At 41.0% G+C, this 21,041-nt stretch overlaps 1 protein-coding gene across 1 annotated transcript; it reads left to right on the top strand.

Annotated features, from left to right (window-relative positions):
• Nucleotides 1-974: 974 nt before the first annotated feature.
• Nucleotides 975-16,579, top strand: LOC114564173 (galactose-specific lectin nattectin). Its single transcript, XM_028591389.1, has 7 exons — nt 975-997; nt 1,162-1,212; nt 8,120-8,182; nt 9,590-9,679; nt 11,295-11,429; nt 15,865-15,976; nt 16,066-16,579. The coding sequence occupies exons 3-7, from the start codon at nt 8,120-8,122 to the stop codon at nt 16,131-16,133; spliced, it is 468 nt and encodes a 155-aa protein (XP_028447190.1). The 5' UTR covers nt 975-997; nt 1,162-1,212; the 3' UTR covers nt 16,134-16,579.
• Nucleotides 16,580-21,041: the final 4,462 nt, after the last annotated feature.

The following is a 21,041-nucleotide window of genomic DNA, read 5'->3' as shown; positions in this document are numbered from 1 at the left end:
GTGTGTGTGTGTGTTTGTGAGACCCTTAGCCACAATGTAGCTATATTCAGGAGCCATGTGTTGGCAGCTACATGGTCTCAGTGCACTTTACAATTAAAGGAACAAAGAAATATCAGGGAGCAACAAAAATAATGTTACAGAATTAAAGCAGTAATAATAATCAACAAATACAGAACAAGAAACATAAGAGAATAAGTGAAAAGGTCTGTTTGGGAAGGACGCAGGAAGAATGGTGAGTTATGGTTGAGTAGAGGTGGGTTTTCAATCCCACTGTGTGTGTGTGTGTGTGTTTAATATCAGTTGATATTAGCTTTTTTAATATGTAGTGGAAGGCTGTTCCAAAGGTCCGGGGCATGGTAGGACAATGGTCCCTAACAAACCGATCTTTTATTTACTAGGGGAATGACCGGGAGACCAGCATCAAGAGAGCAGAGAGTGCAGGCCGGTGTATATGGTGTAATAAACTTAGATAAATAACGTGGTGCTAGCAAAAAGAACAACTGGGTTAGATGAATGACTGGAAGAGCATGAGGCGTTTAAGGGACCTTATATGGAGTTGTCGGTGTGTGCCTGTTTTGTTCATGTGTAAAAGGAACGAATGCTGAAGGAAAGTCAGTCATTTTTCTGCAGAAAAATTACTCCGCGTCTTTCAGTTGAATAAAGATCTATTATTGCACCATGTGGTCTCCCTGAAGATTCTTTGATTTGACAAATCAGGTTCTGGACTGCAGGGTTAGACATGGTCCAGAAATGGTCCAATGGCCCGGGGCCGGTAAAATAATATGTCGTTCAAGTTGATTGGCCAGTCGCTGGTCCATTTGGGCCAGTGATAGTGTTTGTGCAAATCAAAGTCACAAGTCAGCCATTTGTAATGTGATGCTGTTGGACAATGGACTGTCAATCATCACTAAGACCACTCCCCTTTCCAAGGTATATAAAGGCCTGTGATTCTTTTTTCCCTCCAAACCAAACCAGGCAGAACAAAGAGAGTATTGATGTGAGTATAATGGATAATTCAACCTGTACTGTTATCATTACCAATCAGTGTTTATCAAAGTTTAGATTGTGGATGCATTAGGAAATCAAGATGAGTTTAACCTTATTTATTATTATTGAGTGTTTAAAAGTATTGTGTGTGAGATCTGTGACATTTTCTTTCAGTGATATTCATCACCTTCTCCTCTGTGTCAGCCAATCACCACCTGACCAAAGGTATTTATATTTAAATGTGGCGTATGCCAACAGTCAGATATATAAAACCATGTGTATGCACACCTGTAAGCAGTGTTCCCTTTATAAACAACAGGTTGACTACAAGTGTGCGTACGTGGATCAGCCTCTTATCCCGCCCCGTACACGCCCATCTTTAACCATAAATAGTCAATGGAGAGCACCTGGTGAATGCTGATCAGTATGTTAATGACCCTGGCAGTTGTTACACCGAATCATGATGACTGGCGGAGGAAAAGCAAAAAACTCCTCAGACGTTCAGGAATTGCTGCAAATTGAATTATAATTTCGGCCTGTTCTTCCACAGTGTAGGGAACCCTGATCTATAGACTACATACTGTATATTAATAATATGTCCAATACGGCAGGCATTATGGCACTCAGGGACAGCTTCGATATATCAGACCTATATAATAAGATTTAACAGAACTATATACGATACGATACAACTTTATTGTCAGCCAAAGGCTGAAATTCTTTGTACATCCCTGGGTAGCTTGTTTAAGATGAACACGTAGACATACATCCAAAAACAGTAAATGAAAAACACATACATCCTGATGAGGACATACACATACATCCTAATGAGGACATACACATACATCCTAATGAGGACATACACATACATCCTAATGAGGACATACACATACATCCTGATGAGGACATACACATACATCCTGATGAGGACATACACATACATCCTAATGAGGACAAACACATACATCCTGATGAGGACATACACATACATCCTAATGAGGACATACACATACATCCTGATGAGGACATACACATACATCCTGATGAGGACATACACATACATCCTAATGAGGACATACACATACATCCTGATGAGGACATACACATACATCCTGATGAGGATTGACATTTGATGAGATATGCACAGTATTAAAGACAGATATTTAGTTATTTACACTGTGTTGTGCCGTTATCTAATGCTAGGGTATTTGATGCTATCCTGTATTCCATGGAGTCGGACCATCTCCTCCTCCTGCGCTCAGTAGAGGACAATGTGACGGCGAGACAGCGCCGATTAAATATTAAGAATGAGTTTTTATTTAAGATTGGAGTTGGAGGTGTTTATGGAACAAGCGTAAATCACACTGCTGGATTTAATCTTCATAGTAATGTGGATGATATGGAGTGAAAGAATGTGCGTGAGGCATCAATACTAGAAAATATTACGAGTAATCTTATTCCCATTTACTCTCTGCAGTCTGACTCCAGTTCACCACCTCACCATCTGCGTCGAACAATTCCTATTTTGTCTCCAAAATGTGCGTACGCGTGGGTCAGAGTTTGCGTGGAGGACCAAACATTCCCCCATTCAAGTTTGTTTTTTATAAATCACAACCTTTGCGTGGGAAGTGGCGTACGCACGTTTTCAGCCCCGTTCTGTGCGTACGCCACGTTTATAAATGAGACAGGTAAATAGGGCTGTTAGGCTGGGCTGTCTGGATTCAAGCGCAGACACGGAAAAAGGTCAGAACAGGTATTGAGGTTTATTGAACACAAAATGAGCGATGCAGGTGCTGGTTATCCCCCGGGGCTGAGAGCGGGCAGACAGGTGAGAAGCAGGTTCGAGAGAAGAACAAGGCTCAGACAGGCAGACTGGGCTTCCAGGGCTGTAGTGGGAATCTGGACACAAAAACACAAAGAGTCAAAACAAGGCTTGCAACAGGTATACGAAAGAAAAGCAGTCTCTGAAACCACCGAGGCTGGCCGTAGCGAGCGTTACCACTTGGGACTAAACGGACGATCTGGCAGAGACTGGTTGGAAGGCCGGGGTATTAAAACAGGAGAGGTGATTGGTGGATGTGACTCAGGTGAACAGGAAGCCACAGGTGTCCTGACGAGGAGGGAGAGAGAGCCAGGAGCACCACACCCACTCAGCACAGGACAGACAAAAAACAAGGGAGAGGGGAGAGGGGAAACAGACAGCACCATGACAAGGGCAAAACATTTTACTTACAGATATCACCATGAAACGTTGCCAGTTGATTACTCACATGAATAGGAGAAAAAAATGTATTGCAGGTTTTCTGTAATTTTCCATCCATCCATCTTCGTCCGCTTATCCGGTGTCGGGTCGCGGGGGGAGCAGCTCCAGCAGGGGACCCCAAACTTCCCTTTCCCGAGCAACATTAACCAGCTCCGACTGGGGGATCCCGAGGCGTTCCCAGGCCAGGTTGGAGATATAATCCCTCCACCTAGTCCTGGGTCTTCCCGAGGCCTCCTCCCAGCTGGACGTGCCTGGAACACCTCCCTAGGGGGCGCCCAGGGGCATCCTTACCAGATGCCCGAACCACCTCAACTGGCTCCTTTCGACGCAAAGGAGCAGCGGCTCTACTCCGAGCTCCTCACGGATGACTGAGCTTCTCACCCTATCTCTAAGGGAGACGCCAGCCACCCTCCTGAGGAAACCCATTTCAGCCGCTTGTACCCTGGATCTCGTTCTTTCGGTCATGACCCAGCCTTCATGACCATAGGTGAGGGTAGGAACGAAAACTGACCGGTAGATCGAGAGCTTTGCCTTCTGGCTCAGCTCTCTTTTCGTCACAACGGTGCGATAGATTGAATGCAATACCGCACCCGCTGCGCCCGATTCTCCGACCAATCTCCCCTCCATTGTCCCCTCACTCGCGAACACAACCCCAAGGTACTTGAACTCCTTCACTTGGGGTAAGGACTCATTCCCTACCTGGAGAAGGCATTCCATCGGTTTCCTGCTGAGAACCATGGCCTCAGATTTAGAGGTGCTGATCCTCATCCCAACCGCTTCACACTCGGTTGCGAACCGATCCAGTGAGTGCTGAAGGTCGCAGGCCGATGATGCCATCAGGACCACATCATCTGCAAAGAGCAGCGATGAGATCCCCAGCCCACCAAACTGCAACCCCTCCCCACCCCGACTACGCCTCGATATCCTGTCCATAAATACTACAAACAGGATTGGTGACAAAGCGCAGCCCTGGCGGAGGCCAACCCTCACCTGAAACGAGTCCGACTTACTACGAGAACCGGACACAGCTCTCGCTTTGGTTGTACAGAGATTGGATGGCCCTGAGAAGAGACCCCTCACCCCATACTCCCGCAGCACCTCCCACAGTATCTCCCGGGGACCCGGTCATACGCCTTCTCCAAATCCACAAAACACATGTAGACCGGTTGGGCATACTCCCAGGCTCCCTCCAGGATCCTTGCGAGAGTGAAGAGCTGGTCCGTTGTTCCACCGACCAGGACGGAATCCGCATTGTTCCTCCTCAACCCGAGGTTCGACTATTGGCCGAACCCTCCTTTCCAGCACCTTGGAGTAGACTTTACCAGGGAGGCTGAGAAGTGTGATACCCCTATAATTGGCACACACCCTCTGGTCCCCCTTTTTAAAAAGGGGAACCACCACCCCAGTCTGCCACTCCTTTGGCACCGTCCCAGACTTCCACGCAATGTTGAAAAGGCGTGTCAACCAGGACAGCCCCTCCACACCCAGTATTGCAGGTTTTCTGTAATTTTGTTTATGCTAATTAGGCTGTATCTACTTAAATATTCCCTAATTTGCATATTGAAGCAAAGAATCTGACCATTGAAAAAAAACAAGGTTATTTTAGCATTTTGTTGATATATTTAATGAAAACAGATTTAAAGAGGGGATTATGAACATTTCCTTTTGTTACCCAGTAAATCAGAAAATACTGCCAATAGCCTTAAAAAATGGATTTCCGCCCTATTTTCTAGGCTGAAAATGTCATATAAATCAGGCCAAGAATGAAATATAAACAAATCCATCTGGAAAAACCTTCAAAATATAGTTAGGAATATGACTGTAAAGTTTGGTGTATGTAGATACAGAAGTGGAAAATCTTTGCTCGGAGTGTGAAAAAAAAACCAACTAATTTTGAGAATCTAATTTTGTCTGTCACTGGACATCCGGGGATGAGCTTCTGACCCAGCTCCTGTGATTGAAAGTTTCCTGTGTGAAGCCTATGGCTCTCTGGCTTTTTCCATTCTCCTCTGCTGTGCATGGGATTTTCATCACTAGACATGGAGTGGAGGAGACCTGCCCATATTTCTGCCTTCATTTGAGCAAGTGACCCTTGGTTATTTAGAATAGCCCCCCTGTAATAATTCTGCAAGGCTTTACATTTCTTGGCAGTGAGCTTACCCTGACCTTTGCCCCTAACTTACGCTCAGCATTTAGTTTCCTAAGCGCTCTGCCCAGGCGCTTGTGAGCGAGATTTATGCACTCAACTCTTTCATGCCCAGGGTATGGGTTGAGTGCAACCACCTCCTTGAATGCTGCACTGTCCCCATCTGACAGCATCTCAGTGTAGCAAAGCTGATGTTGAGTCGGAGTAGATGTAAGACAAGAGATCGGACATTTCCCATTACTGCTAAACATACAGAAACAAGCTGTAACATTTTGGACACATCTAAACGTAAGTCAAAAAGACCCATTCCATTTCAAAGCACTTAAAGCCCAAGAGCCAAATCCTGAAAACAGTCCCCTCAGTCAGCTGATGGTGAAGCTAACTAACCAGGCTCCCATCAGCACTGGTTCATTACAACACAACAGAACAAAACAAATTAGGAATCATTCAAAAGACCAATATTTAGAACATTGGAGAAAGCAAACAAAGTAGACTAAATTGTTATTTGTTATCTTCACACTGTCAGAGATATGAAGAAGAGACGGATCCTGACTAAAAACAGGCTCAGTGACCACCTACTGGGTCAGACAAATATGCACTTCCTCCGCCATTGGGAAAAATTATCTTCACTAAGAGATTTACACCTTGGAAAATTAACCCAAAAAATAAAACTTGCCAAAGTTACCACCAGAAAAGAAGCTGGAAATTCTCCTAGGAGAAGGGACAGCAGCTCCACTGACAGCTAAATATGGATCTGTCTGCCACAAAATGATCCCAAAGATTACAGATTTGTTTAGTATTGTATAGTAATTATCCCTTAACCCGTCAACCTTGAAAAAAAACACGTATTTTTTCAACGTTTTTGACGCCTTTTTTTCACAGTTTGTTTTTGCTTTTCCCCACATTTTAAATTGTAAAATTTTTCTTCCACACATTTCTAGCGCTGATTTCTACGTCCCATATCTTCTGATATAAAACAAAAATTGAAAACGGGTCAATTTGACCCAAAGTCAACACGAGGGTTAAGTTATACAAAAACTTTAACTGTTGTGTAATGTAATGTAATTGTTTTGTAATATAGTGTGTTGTATCGCCATCAGTAAAGTATAGTATATATGTGACACCTATATATTTAATATATGACATTTAGGCTATGAATTTCTGTAAACTGCTTAGAGAGAGAGAGAGAGAGAGAAAGAGAGAGAGAGAGAGAGAGAGAGAGAGAGAGAGAGAGAGAGAGAGAGAGAGAGAGAGAGAGAGAGAGAGAGAGAGAGAGAGAGAGAGAGAGAGAGAGAGAGAGAGAGAGAGAGAGAGAGAGAGAGAGAGAGAGAGAGAGAGAGAGAGAGAGAGAGAGAGAGAGAGAGAGAGAGAGAGAGAAAGAGAGAGAGAGAGAGAGAGAGAGAGAGAGAGAGAGAGAGAGAGAAAGAGAGAGAGAGAGAGAGAGAGAGAGAGAGAAGAGAGAGAGAGAGAGAGAGAGAGAGAGAGAGAGAGAGAGAGAGAGAGAAGAGAGAGAGAGAGAGAGAGAGAGAGAGAGAGAGAGAGAGAGAGAGAGAGAGAGAGAGAGAGAGAGAGAGAGAGAGAGAGAGAGAGAGAGAGAGAGAGAGAGAGAGAGAGAGAGAGAGAGAGAGAGAGAGAGAGAGAGGGGCGGGGGGAGAGAGAGAGAGTCCATACCTGTTACTGTCCTTTGGTGTCTCTGATGCATATCCCAAGCCTAACTCGTGAACTAACAGCACCATTCACATCACACGCTACGTATGTTCCTGGATACGTCTTGAAGCCGCGTGGATGTGTACACACTTTGCCTGTACGTATCTTCTTTGCAAAGACTGCACTCTATTAGTAAACTGCTACAGAACTCATGATTATGTGGATCAATGCTAACTCTAAGCCCTCCCTGTGCAATTAGGACAAATTAAACCACAGATCAGTTCATTCAAGCTGTGACATGAACTATCTCAGCCAGTGCTGTGTGGCGCTCTCATTACCTCGCTGTCTGAACACTCCGGTTCTCTGAACAACAGTTTATGCATCGACATACTATGTGGAGGCATTTCATCATCTGCTGTCTTAGTTTGTAATCCCCTGTGCCTTCCTGCTCAGGAAAACTGTTGTCGTCAGCCAATGAAATTACACATTTAGAGTTAAATCCCCCATTGTACTTTCACGATTAGTTGCTGATGAAAAGGAAATGACCATATTTGGATCCGACTGCATTGCACAGGAGAGAGAGCTTTCTAACGGTACATGTCATGACGGTGCAGATAGCGATCGCGGAGCAGCAGGATGATGTAGAACGCCCACTTTTGTTGAATTTGACGCAGTTGATGCAAACAGACAAAGTGTAGTAAAATAAAGACCTTAATGTGTATTTGGACTTTTTTTTCTCCACAAGTCTGAAAGAAGACATGTTATTGAAGACAAATAGCCCAAAATCTCAAAATTGACCAGTGAAAAAAAAAACAATGTTTTTGCCTGCTGTGTCTCACCTTAATAACAACTAATCCTGTCTTTATCGAGAGGACATTATCTATTTTGAGAAAACTTGGTGTATTTAATCATAGACATTTTAATTATTAGATAATATATCAAATATTAAACCATATCTGGTTATATAATACTTATAATTTGATAAATGGCTCATTAATGATCAATTACAGTAATTCATTGTCTGACATTATTTCCTTGTCTGCCATATGATGACTTTGTTTAACTTCTTTCCACAGATGACATCAGTCTTTCCGTTAGCTTTGTTGCTCTGTTTGTCCAGCGGACTGTTGACTGCATATGTAAGTACACTCTTAAGAAATAAATCACTAAAATAACAACAAACTAAAAAATCTGGCAGCTCATTACCCAGACTTTGTCCTGTAATTAAAAATGGAAATTTGGTGTGTAGCTACAGTAAAAATAAATGATCTGTTATTATAAACAGTTTCTAATAAACAGACTTAACTTTTGAGTAAATGTTGGCCCTGTTCAGCAGATGTTATTGCACATATATATACAAATGCTCGTATGATGATGCTAATTACATCCTGGTTGTGCTGTTTGCAGCACATTAAAGTCAAGGTGCTGCCTTCACGGGAATGGGTCGTCAGAGTATCATCTTATATGAACTCCGTACTGCAGCGTTATAAATCGGTCTGGTCATGAACTTAAAAGTTGTCATTAAACATTAACTTCATTTATTCAGCATTATAATAAGTCTATGAGCATAGACATGGAACATTTTTCATTCAATTATATGATAATAGGGCCTGATCATTAATATTCAGGGAAATTAAGCTTCATCTTACAAACCCCAATTCCAATGAAGTTTGGATGTTGTGTAAAATGTAAATAAAAACAGAGTACAATGATTTGCAAATCATTCTACACCTATATTCAATTGAATACACTACAAAGAGAAGATAATGTGCAAATATTCACTCATTTTAAATTTGATGCCTGCAACACATTCCAAAAAAGCTGGGACAGGGGCAACAAAAGATTGGTAAGTTGAGGAATGCTCAAAAAAACACCTGTTTGGAACATCCCACAGGTGAACAGGTTAATGGTCATGGTTGGGTATAAAAGGAGCATCGCCAAAAGGTTGTTCACAAGCGAGGATGGGGCGAGGGTCACTTGGTTGTGAACAATTGTGTGAGCAAATAGTCCAACAGTTTAAGAATGTTTCTCAATGTACAATTGCAAGGAATTTAGGGATTTCATCATCTACAGACCATAATATCATCAAAAGATTCAGAGACTCTGGAGAAATCTCTGCACATCAGCGGCAAGGCAGAGAACCAACATTGAACGCCCGTGACCTTCGATCCATCAGGTGGCACTGCATTAAAAACCGACATCATTATGTAAAGGTTATTACCACGTGGGCTCAGGAGCACTTCGGAAAACCATTGTCAGTTAACACAGTCCGTCGCTACATCTACAAGTTAAAGTCAAACTCTACCAGGCAAAGGGAAGCCATATATCAACTACACCCAGAAACAACGCTGGCTTTCCAAACGCTTATTGAGTGTTGTTAAAAAGGAAAGATGATGTAACAGGGGTAAACACACCCCTGTGCCAGCTTTTGTTGCAGGCATCAAATTCAAAATGAGTGAATATTTGCAAAGAACACACCACTGACGTAAATGACCAGTCGTCGATATAGACTAGTCTGATTGTTTTTGGCTTGTTTGTTCATACAGGGCCACACTCCCTGCCCTCATGGTTGGAGACACTGTGGCTCTCGCTGTTTCAGTTACAATGCTGGGCCAAAGAACTGGATCGATGGAGAGGTACAGCAGTTCTTTCTATCATAAGATATGTATGCTTAATAACAGTGTACTAATACTTAACTGCAGTAAAAATGCTAAAAGTCATGCATTGAATATGTTCCTTCAGTAAACGTATGTGAGTATTATCAGGAAATGTAGCTAATTAAAGTTCTAATACCAGCAGGGGAATGTAACTAAGTACATTTACTTCAATACTGTGCTTCAGTACAAATGTTGAGGTACTTGTACTATATTTGAGTCTTTTCTTTTATTGCCACTTTCTACTTCTACTCCGCTACATATCAGAGAGAAATATTGTAGTTTTTACTCCACTACATTCATCTGTTACAGCTTTAGTTACTAGTTACTTTAGTTACTCCACTACATTCATCTGTTCCAGCTTTAGTTACTAGTTACTTTAGTTACTCCACTACATTCATCTGTTCCAGCTTTAGTTACTAGTTACTTTAGTTACTCCGCTACATTCATCTGTTCCAGCTTTTAGTTACTAGTTACTTTAGTTACTCCGCTACATTCATCTGTTCCAGCTTTAGTTACTAGTTACTTTAGTTACTCCGCTACATTCATCTGTTCCAGCTTTAGTTACTAGTTACTTTAGTTACTCCGCTACATTCATCTGTTCCAGCTTTAGTTACTAGTTACTTTAGTTACCCCGCTACATTCATCTGTTCCAGCTTTAGTTACTAGTTACTTTAGTTACTCCGCTACATTCATCTGTTCCAGCTTTAGTTACTAGTTACTTTAGTTACTCCGCTACATTCATCTGTTCCAGCTTTAGTTACTAGTTACTTTAGTTACTCCGCTACATTCATCTGTTCCAGCTTTAGTTACTAGTTACTTTAGTTACTCCGCTACATTCATCTGTTCCAGCTTTAGTTACTAGTTACTTTAGTTACTCCACTACATTCATCTGTTCCAGCTTTAGTTACTAGTTACTTTAGTTACTCCACTACATTCACCTGTTCCAGCTTTAGTTACTAGTTACTTTAGTTACTCCACTACATTCACCTGTTCCAGCTTTAGTTACTAGTTACTTTAGTTACTCCACTACATTCACCTGTTCCAGCTTTAGTTACTAGTTACTTTAGTTACTCCACTACATTCATCTGTTACAGCTTTAGTTACTAGTTACTTTAGTTACTCCACTACATTCATCTGTTACAGCTTTAGTTACTAGTTACTTTAGTTACTCCACTACATTCACCTGTTCCAGCTTTAGTTACTAGTTACTTTAGTTACTCCACTACATTCATCTGTTACAGCTTTAGTTACTAGTTACTTTACACATTAAGATTACTGCACACAAAACCCATGTAGTTTATAAAATCTGATGTTTGATTCTAAAGTAAACTAGCCAACAATATAACAGCTACAATTCCAGCTGATATGATTAGACCATTAAACACACAACTGGATGGATCCATTACACACACTACAATGTTTTAATACTTTAACTACATTTCCTGATGTGGAAATGACTTTCCTGACTTCTTCCACACTACTGATTAAAAGTATAAAAATGTCCTCTATGTCTCTAAAACTGCCCTGAGATCTGTTAATAATGTGATTATGTTTCTTTCTAAACGTTGTAAACTGATTATATTGTTTCCATTAGTTCTTCTGCATTTCCACTGGTGGGAATCTGGCTTCCATCCACTCTGCTGAGGAACATGAATTCATCAGACACTACATTAGGGAAGTGACCGGTACAGACAAAAATGCCTGGATCGGAGGCCATGACGGAGTGAAGGTGAGGCTTTTATCATCACACAGGAGTGATGTCGCTCGTCTCTCTGCCTGTTCTCATGAACTATTCGTACATATATCTCTGAAAATTAAAGCCCTGTAATCTGTATGTATTCCATATTTATTACTGTCAGCAGCACATTGACTGCTGCTGTATGAGAGCGTGAAGATCCTGTGTGGATTTTTCTAATCTTAACTAGTTGTTTTGGTTTTTCTAAACTTAACTGTCGTAGCTGCATGATGCTCACTTTTTCTCAGCTAAACTCAACTGCAACGCTGAAAGATCCTTGCGGTGCTCTGTACCCGGCTCATAGTCACCTTTTCTCGGCTAAATGTATCTGTAAAGACTGCTTACCTTAACTGTCATGTGACCGGCATCATATGAATTGTTGTGCATAGGTTTTCATAGGATATCATACGAACCCGTTCATGAGAATTCAATTCAATTAAATTTTATTTATAGTATCAAATCATAACAAGAGTTATCTCGAGACACTTTACAGATAGAGTAGGTCTAGGCCACACTCTATAATTTTAAAAGCCCCAACAATTACAGTAATTCCCCCAATAACAAGCATTATAAATGGCTATTGCGACAGTGGCGAGGAGAAACTCCCTTTTGGGAAGAAACCTCGGCAGACCCAGACTCTTGGTAGGCGGTGTCTGGCGGTGCAGGTTGGGGTTATGATGAACAGTGGCGTAATAGTCACAATAAAGATGGTGGAACAGTGACTACAATGTTAGTCATAGTAGGTCATGTCATAGCCGGGGACAGCAGGGCGTTACGGGATATAGCGTGGCACAGCAGAGCATGGGTGGACGCAGTGCGTAGCAGGGTGTAGTCAGTCCACAGCGACAGCTGCACCCAAGACCCAGATCTTGGTGTCACCCTAAACCGAGGCGATGTTCTGGGCGAAGAAGAAACATAAGGACTCCGGGGAGTAAACTCCCCTGAGCACATAAAAAGAAACAAAAGAAATGAAAAGAGAGATGAGAGAGGAGCTCATTGTGTCATAAGAAGGAAGGAACTTCCCCGGATGTCTAGAATTATAATAGCATAACTAAGAGAGGCAGGTTAACGAGAGGTGACTGGTCGGGCTAGGACTCTCCCCAACCGGCAGAGGTGTCAAGTAACGAAGTACAAATACTTCGTTACCTTACTTAAGTAGAAATGTTGGGTATCTATACTTTACTGGAGTAATTATTTTACAGCATACTTTTTACTTCTACTCCTTACATTTTCACGCAATTATCTGTACTTTCTACTCCCTACATTTTAAAAATAGCCTCGTTACTCATATTTCAGTTCGGCTTGTTTTCATTCCAGCTCGTCAGTCATCGTTCAAAAAAACACACACACAAAAACCCTATCCAGATCGCTCCATCCGGAGAGAGTGAATGTGATTGTGTTTGGATGAGAAGTATAAACATAGCTATTCCGACACCCTATTGGTTTGTACGCGATCCATAACACCTGTACAGACCCGGTGCTAATACGACACCGGTGCCTTAACGACCGTTATCTACCGGACCGAATAGCAACACGGATTTCGGTGCCTTAGGTGCCTGCGCGATGCTCCGAAAACGGACGTTAGAGGGAACTGATCGCCGCACGGGACGCTAGTCAACACTACAGTTGGAAGCAGGTTAGCCTAGCGTTAGCTAGAAGATGGAGTAAACATGATAAAATGCTGAGAGCTAAACGGTGTAAAAGTGTGTCTATGTTTCACTGGAGAGGAGTCTGACACCAGACTGTAGCTGTAGAAGAGATGTAGCCTACGTGTGACCTTTTTCAGCCCTTCTGAGTTTGCAGGTATGATTTTAATATACTGTAACATTATTATAGTCATAGGATTTTGTCCCCGCGTTTTAGAGATAAGCTGTTGTCCTTAATGGCATTCCCCCCTTACATCAGGGGTCTTGAACGTTTTTAAGCCAAGGACCCTTAACTTAAAGTGAGATGTAGCAGGGACCCCCTACATATTGTATGAAATTAAGTTGCATATTAAACTGGGCCTACAATAACTGTCAGGGTAACCTAAAGCCTTCTTACATACCCTTTTTTCATAAGCTATTCAAATATTAATTGTTGGCATGATTTTATAAATCATATTTTAATGTTACATACTGTATGTTACATACTGTATGTGGCACAGTAAATCTAGGATTAACTGTATCTGTGGGCTGATATCTTAGTGACTACCTTACCTATAGGCCAGTAAGCCTATCATCAGTGGGAATTTATATTTGCTAATAATATGTTGGAATTATGTTAAGGCATTTTTTTTTTTTTTTTTTTTTTAAAGACTCAAAAATGTACAATAATTTGGAGGCCCCCCTGCAATGACTCTGAGGACCCCCTGTTGAAGATCTCTGCCTTACATTACTTTTACTTTTATACTTTAAGTAGTTTTGAAACCAGTACTTTTACACTTTTACTTAAGTATAAAGCTTGAGTTGATACTTCAACTTCTACAAAAGTCTTTTCAAACCCTAGTATCTATACTTCTACTTGAGTAATGAATGTGAATACTTTTGACACCTCTGCCAACCGGATCGGTTGTACTATGTACTATATATACTATATACAGCTGTACTGGCCTGCCTCCCTCTACTCTCACTATATTATTGATTATATGATAGGTAAATCTGATGACTATAAAGAGAAGTAGAGAAAAGCAGGGGTGCTGTGTCTGCAGCTATACACCCTGCCCCGCCGGTCTAGGCGTACACTGCAACTCCTCACTCCCTAACTATAGGGTTTATCAAAGAAGAGGGTTTTCAGTTTAGTCTTAAATGTGGTGACGGTCTGCCCCCCAAACCCAGATCGGGAGCTGGTTCCACAGGAGAGGAGCCTGATAACTGAAGGCTCTGGCTCCCAGTCTACTTTTAGAGACTCTAGGAATGACAAGTAACTCTGCGTTCTGGGAGCGCAGTGCTCGAGTGGGACAATAAGGTACTAAGTGCTCCTCAAGATATGAAGGTGCTTGACCATTTAGAGCTTTGTAGGTCAGAAGAAGGATTTTAAATTCAATCCTGGATTTTACAATGCAGAGAAGCTAATACAGGAGAAATATGATCTCTTTTCTTAGTTCTTGTGAGAACACGTGCTGCAGCATTCTGGATCAGCTGGAGAGTCTTAAGGGACTTATTTGAGCAACCTGATAATAGGGAATTAGTTCCTAATTTTAGCAATGTTACGAAAGTGAAAAAAACTGTTCTAGAGCTTGTTTTAAGTGGGCGTTAAAGGATATATCCTGGTCAAAAATAACTCCTAGATTTCTGCTGGAGGCCAAGGCAATGCCATCCAGAGGAATTATATCTTTAGATAATAAGGTATAACTTCAGTTTTGTTTGAGTTTAACATCAGAAAATTGTTGGCCATCCAGGATTTTATATCTTTAATGCATACTTGAAGTTTAGCTAACTGACTGGTTTCGTCTGGCTTGATTGATAAGTATAATTTGGTGTCATCCGCATAACAGTGAAAATTAATTGAGTGTTTCCTAATAATATTACCTAGAGGAAGCATATATAAGGAGAATAGAATTGGTCCAAGCACTGAGCCTTGAGGAACCCCATGGCTAACTTTAGCGTGCTTGGAGGATTTATTGTTAACATTAACAAATTGAGATCGATCAGAGAAATAGGACTTAAACCAGCTTAGAGCAATTCCTTTAATGCCAACAAAATGTTCCAATCTCTGTAACAGGATTGAATGGTCAATAGTGTTGAATGCACTAAGATCTAATAAGACAAGTACGGAAACAAGTCCTTTGTCTGCAGCAGTTAGAAGGTTGTTAGTAATTTTCACCAGTGCCGTCTCTGTGCTATGATGCTTTCTAAATCCTGATTGAAAGTCATCAAATAAACTATTGCTATGGAGAAAATCACATAACTGATTAGCAACTACCTTCTCAAGGATCTTGGAGAGAAAGGGAAGGTTAGATATAGGTCTATAGTTTGCTAAGACCTCAGGATCGAGGGTGGGTTTTTTCAGAAGAGGTTTTATCACAGCTACTTTAAATGACTGCGGTACATAACCTGTTAATAGAGACATATTGATCATATCTAGTAATGAAGTGTTAACCACGGGTAACGCTTCTTTAAGTAGCCTCGTTGGGATGGGGTCTAAGAGACAGGTAGATGGCTTAGCTGAAGAGACCTTTAACATTAATTGTTGAGGGTTCATAGTATAAAAGCAGTTTAAGTATATGTCAGTCGTTCTTTCTAGCAGTCTGACATTTAAAGGTGAACCGTTAGAGGTTGAGGGCAAGAGGTGATGAAAAGTATCTGTAATTGTTTTTATTTTATCATTTGCGTTGCATCTGTCAAGTTTTTGTCGACAACAAGGAGGATCCTCTTGTGGCCTGAATGAGTATTACAACAACAAGAACTCTTGATTTCACTTTGACTTTAAACCAATCTTTCTCCTCCAGGAGGGTACGTTTTTGTGGACTGATGGATCCAAATTCGACTTCACAAGCTTTGCTACGGGGGAGCCTAACGACTTTGGTGCAGGGGAGGACTGTGTTGTGATGAACTTTAATGGTAACAAAAACATTTAAACCATCTCGTTGCAGTCTTAAATATAAAAGTTAGAATCAGGAATCAGAATTGGTTGTAAACTCTCTCTACAGGAAACAACTGGAACGACGGGAGTTGTGACAACGAGGCTGCTTTCATCTGCTCCAAGAACAGCGTGTAACTCTACCACACCATCATGATGCCTCTCCAGCTCATCTATAATCTCTATCATTGATTCACTTTCAGTTTGTTCAGCAGACAGAAACAGCTCTCTGCTGACAGATGACTCACTTTCACTTGTTTATTATCTGAAGAGTTAGGGAACAGTTCACATTTGGGTTTAAAATTAGACAGAAACTGGCTCACTGAGCTGGACAAAAACTAATCAGTAATTGGACTTTTAATCTACAGTAAATAACACAAAATGAAATACAGAAAACATTTGAATACTGAATATTATCTGTTATAAACAGCGCCCACTCATCTGATAAAATATTAACACACTAATTAGATTTCTCTCAGAGAGTTATTGTTCAGATCGATACAACTCTCATGTGTGTACGCTAAATATGAAGTTCCCTCGAGCAGACTAAGCATTCCAAAATAAAAGACATATTGTCACAAAAACAGTGTCTGGTCCTGTTGTTGTTTCCTAAAAGGGACAAATCATTAATATTTACCCTGGGGGCTTGAACTCACAACCTGTGGGTCTAAAGACAAGAGCTGATCTCACTGAGGTATTGGCCAGGTGAAGAGACAACTGGCTTCATGACAAATTCTTCCTGAGGTCCTTACAACTCACTTGTAAATGTGGCAATGCAATAATAAATACACATAACATCATAAACAAATGAAAAATACAAATTGTAAAACGAAAACTAAACATGCACTATAATTTCTTGACAAATAGACAATGTGCAGGACTGCTTCAAAATGTTGATGTTGAAATACTGTAACTAATTGCTCTTTGTCTAGTAAGGTCTGTTATTTATTTCATTAATAATACTGTCAAAAATTAATGAAACACTAGTAAGTTATTAGAATGTTGAGGTACTTGTACTTTACTTGAGTCTTTTCTTTTCATGCCACTTTCTACTTCTACTCCGCTACATTTCAGAGAGAAATATTGTACTTTTTACACCACTACATTCATCTGTTACACCTTTAGTTACTTTACACATTAAGATTTCTACACACAAAACACATGTATTATATAAAATGGAAGGATTTTTATTTACTGTTAATACTTTAACTACATTTTCCTGATGATACTTACAGACTTTTACTTAAGTAACATTTTTACTGCAGGACTCTTACTGTAACAAACCATTTTTACAATGTTGTATTAGTACTTTTACTTCAGTAGAGGATCTGAATAGTTCTTCCACAGTTGGGGTTTGCCCTATCCAGCCCCATTTAGACCAACCCCTGCACACTTTTAAATGTCTTCCATTATTTGTTCACAGTGATAGAAGAAGTATGGAGCAGTTTTTCATTCTAAACCTAAAACATTTCTACATGTCTGAAGTCATGTTAGGGGGGTTGTATTAAATGATAAATGATCATTAAAATGTGTGGTGTGGAAGAACTTAAAGAAACCAAAAGATGTGAAGTTCAATATTCACGTTTTCTTGTTTTCCTGTTTTACTGTTTAAAGGTGTAACTTGTTTAATATTATCTTATGTGTCATGGGAACTGACTTGGGCATTAATTAGTATGTCAATAGAATAATGTACCATTGTTACCTAGCATACACACCTCATTCCACAGACGTGGGTAAAACCCATAACTGGATGACGTTTCCTTGTTCCTTTCCATTAACACCACCAATCACCGAACAGAGCCAAGAGGCTCCGACAGCTTTGGTGTCGCATGGACCACTACAGGAAATCATTCCAACACAGGAAGTAAAACTCTTTAACACTTCATACGCTACGCTCTGCAGTGTCCTGCTGCCACCTGCTATGCTCTGCTGTGCCCTGCTACATCCTGTAACGCCCTGAAGTGCCCTGCTAAGCCATGAACTACTACAACTACTACTTCTAGTCATTGTTCCATCTTTATTGTGACTATTATTGCCACTGTTCATCACACCCCCAACCGGCACCGTCAGACACCGCCTAGCAAGAGCCTGGGTCTGTCCCAGGTTTGGAGAATTACTGGAATTGTTGGGACTTTATAAATTATAGAGTGTGGTCTAGACCTACTCTATCTGTAAAGTGTCTTGAGATTAGGGATGGCTGAAGTGAAACTGACGTTCCGAAGCTTTGTCGAGATCCCGAAGCGCAGATGTTTCGAAACACTGATTCACTGAGTGTTTCACAAGTGTTTCAACAGGTGGCATGAATCAGCGTTTGATCGACAGGGTCGGGAACACACAATCGCACATCAGTATAAAAGTGAAGTCAACGCATCTTGACCTCGTGGGTTTTTGTGAGAGGAGTTTGATTTTGAGATAGCAGATTTTTGGTGATATAGTGACATTCATAGTGCGAGTTGTTTAGTTATATTTAGGCTTACATTTAAATTTACACATTGACTGATAGGCTAGAGACAGACAGAGTATACATAGTGACACATTAACATATTGATAGGTAGATACATATATAGATACACAGATAGATAGATATATAGATATAGATAGAGATATATAGATATAGATAGATAATTAGGATTGAAATATAATAAACTGTTGGGACATTCATATTTTTCAATATAAATCTATAAAGAATTGAGACATTGTGGCTTGATTTCTTTTATTAATATTCTTTTGTCATGACCAAAATAACATTATGCACAGTGAGGAGCCTACAGGTTACAAGCTTCACATATTAGAAAAATACAATAATAAAAAATGGCTCATTGTCAAGGTTGTTTTAGATCAACACCTGCAAGTGACCACTAGGTGTCATCGTTGAGACCTCGACACAATATGGCACATTTGCTTCAACGGTTTCATTGTTTCACGAAGCATCGATTTGCCCACCACTAGTGGGTGGCAGGAGTGGAGCGGTAGCAGGAGTCAGGTTCCAATAGTAACTGAAGCAAAAGAAAATAGATCAGGACAAGCAAAAACACTAACAAGTTTGGTAACACACAAGACTAACTGTGGTCATCTTGACTATGATCTAATGCAGAGTGGAGGAATGACCGGGTATATGAAGCAGAGGTTGATTGTGGTAGATGAGCTGCAGCTGGAACCCTGACTCCCCACCAGACTCCACTCCTGCAATTAGAGACAGACAGGGGGGGGGAGAGAGGAGAGACAGAGAAGCTACAGAGTTGGCTTGATGCAGAGGTACAGCAGTTATATCTCTCATACAGACTGATCTCATAAAGTGGCGCATGTATGACAAGCCAATTCGTATGCCATTTTGGCGTGTTATCAAGACGCCTAATCGCTTTTTAGCGTGTTTATCAACGCTGTTTGGCCGCCATTTACCTACATTACGTAGGTAGTCGCCGTAGCGAGTAGTATGGAAGAAGGTTGGTTGGGGTGGCGGATGGGTAAAACACAGGTCTTTCACCAAGGACAGCTGGGATCGCGTCCTGCTTGTGGTCTATTTCAACCTTTTTCCTTTTTTTAAGCCTTCCCCAATGTTTCTTTCCTAAACTAAACCGTTTATTGTTTCCCTAAGCATGTGACGTTGGTCACCGTCGTGTTTTTTTTGTGTCTTTGTCGGTTATGTTTGTGTTACTAAAGCCTTTCCCAATGTTCTTTTCCTAAACCCAACCTTTTTTTTAAATTCTTTTTAAATTTTTCTTTTTTCACCCTGTGTGTTGAGCTCTCTGTTTTAGCTACAGAGTGAGACATCTCACTTCTGTTCCATCTTTGTTGGGAGTTGCACATGCTCAGTACCTAGGTAAGGACTACTAGCCAGTCAGAAGCAGAGTATGAGGGCGTGTCCTGACAGTACCTAGGTAAGGACTACTAGCCAGTCAGAAGCAGAGTATGAGGGCGTGCCCTGACAGTACCTAGGTAAGGACTACTAGCCAGTCAGAAGCAGAGTATGAGGGCGTGCCCTGACAGTACCTAGGTAAGGACTACTAGCCAGTCAGAAGCAGAGTATGAGGGCGTGCCCTGACAGTACCTAGGTAAGGACTACTAGCCAGTCAGAAGCAGAGTATGAGGGCGTGCCCTGACAGTAGCTAGGTAAGGACTACTAGCCAGTCAGAAGCAGAGTATGAGGGTGTGTCCTGACAGTACCTAGGTAAGGACTACTAGCCAGTCAGAAGCAGAGTATGAGGGCGTGCCCTGACAGTTGCTAGGTAAGGACTACTAGCCAGTCAGGAGCAGAGTATGAGGGCCCTGACAGTACCTAGGTATAAGGACTACTAGCCAGTCAGAAGCAGAATATGAGAACGTGCCATGCTAGCAGCATTATAACGTGTGTTCCTAAGTGACCACGTTGGTCTCTGAAGTAAAGGCTGGACTACTTGGAGCTGTTTGGAGCAGTTGGTGAACAGTTTGTTTGTTTAGGATCCTCATTAGCTCCTGCATTGCAGGTGCTATTCTTTCTGAGGTCCTTACAACTCACTTGTAAATGTGGCAATGCAATAATAAATACACATAACATCATAAACGAATGAAAAATAAAAATTGTAAAACGAAAACTAAACATACACTATAATTTCTTGACAAAAATAACAAAATACACACACATGAGAATAGGACCGACACATAGCTTCTCCAGTGCAGTTATTGGGCATTCCTTACTTTTAGAGCAATTTTTCATTTTAAGCCTAAAATATTCCTACATGTCTGAAGTCATGTTGTAGAGGGGTTGTATTAATAAAAACATTCTATATTGACTCCCCTATTCACATTTTATTGTGTTGCTGTTTAAAAGGTGTAACTTGTAGTTATTGTTTAATATGATCTGTAATATAATGTGAACTGACTTGGGCTGCATCAGTTTGTATGTCAAAAGAACAATGGTACATTGATGCAAGGTAACAATGTACCATTGTTACCTTGCATTCACACCTCATGTAAATGCAAGGCAAACCCCATAACTGGATAGTTTCCTTGTTTCTTTGCCAAAAGTACCTACTTGTACTTGTCATCATTTACTGAACAAGGGTATGT

Source organism: Perca flavescens, chromosome 11 (assembly GCF_004354835.1).
Source record: "Perca flavescens isolate YP-PL-M2 chromosome 11, PFLA_1.0, whole genome shotgun sequence".
Classification (NCBI taxonomy): Eukaryota; Metazoa; Chordata; class Actinopteri; order Perciformes; family Percidae; genus Perca; species Perca flavescens.
The sequence above is the reverse complement of the archived record's forward strand: the minus strand, read 5'-3'. Positions and strand labels throughout refer to the sequence as shown.

Excerpts from the sequence above, each read along its gene's own strand:
- LOC114564173 (XM_028591389.1), top strand. The coding sequence starts at position 8,120 with ATGACATCAGTCTTTCCGTTAGCTTTGTTGCTCTGTTTGTCCAGCGGA. Across the intron at positions 8,183-9,589 it reads GCGGACTGTTGACTGCATAT|GGCCACACTCCCTGCCCTCA; the intron begins GTAAGTACACTC and ends TTGTTCATACAG. Across the intron at positions 11,430-15,864 it reads GAGGCCATGACGGAGTGAAG|GAGGGTACGTTTTTGTGGAC; the intron begins GTGAGGCTTTTA and ends TTTCTCCTCCAG.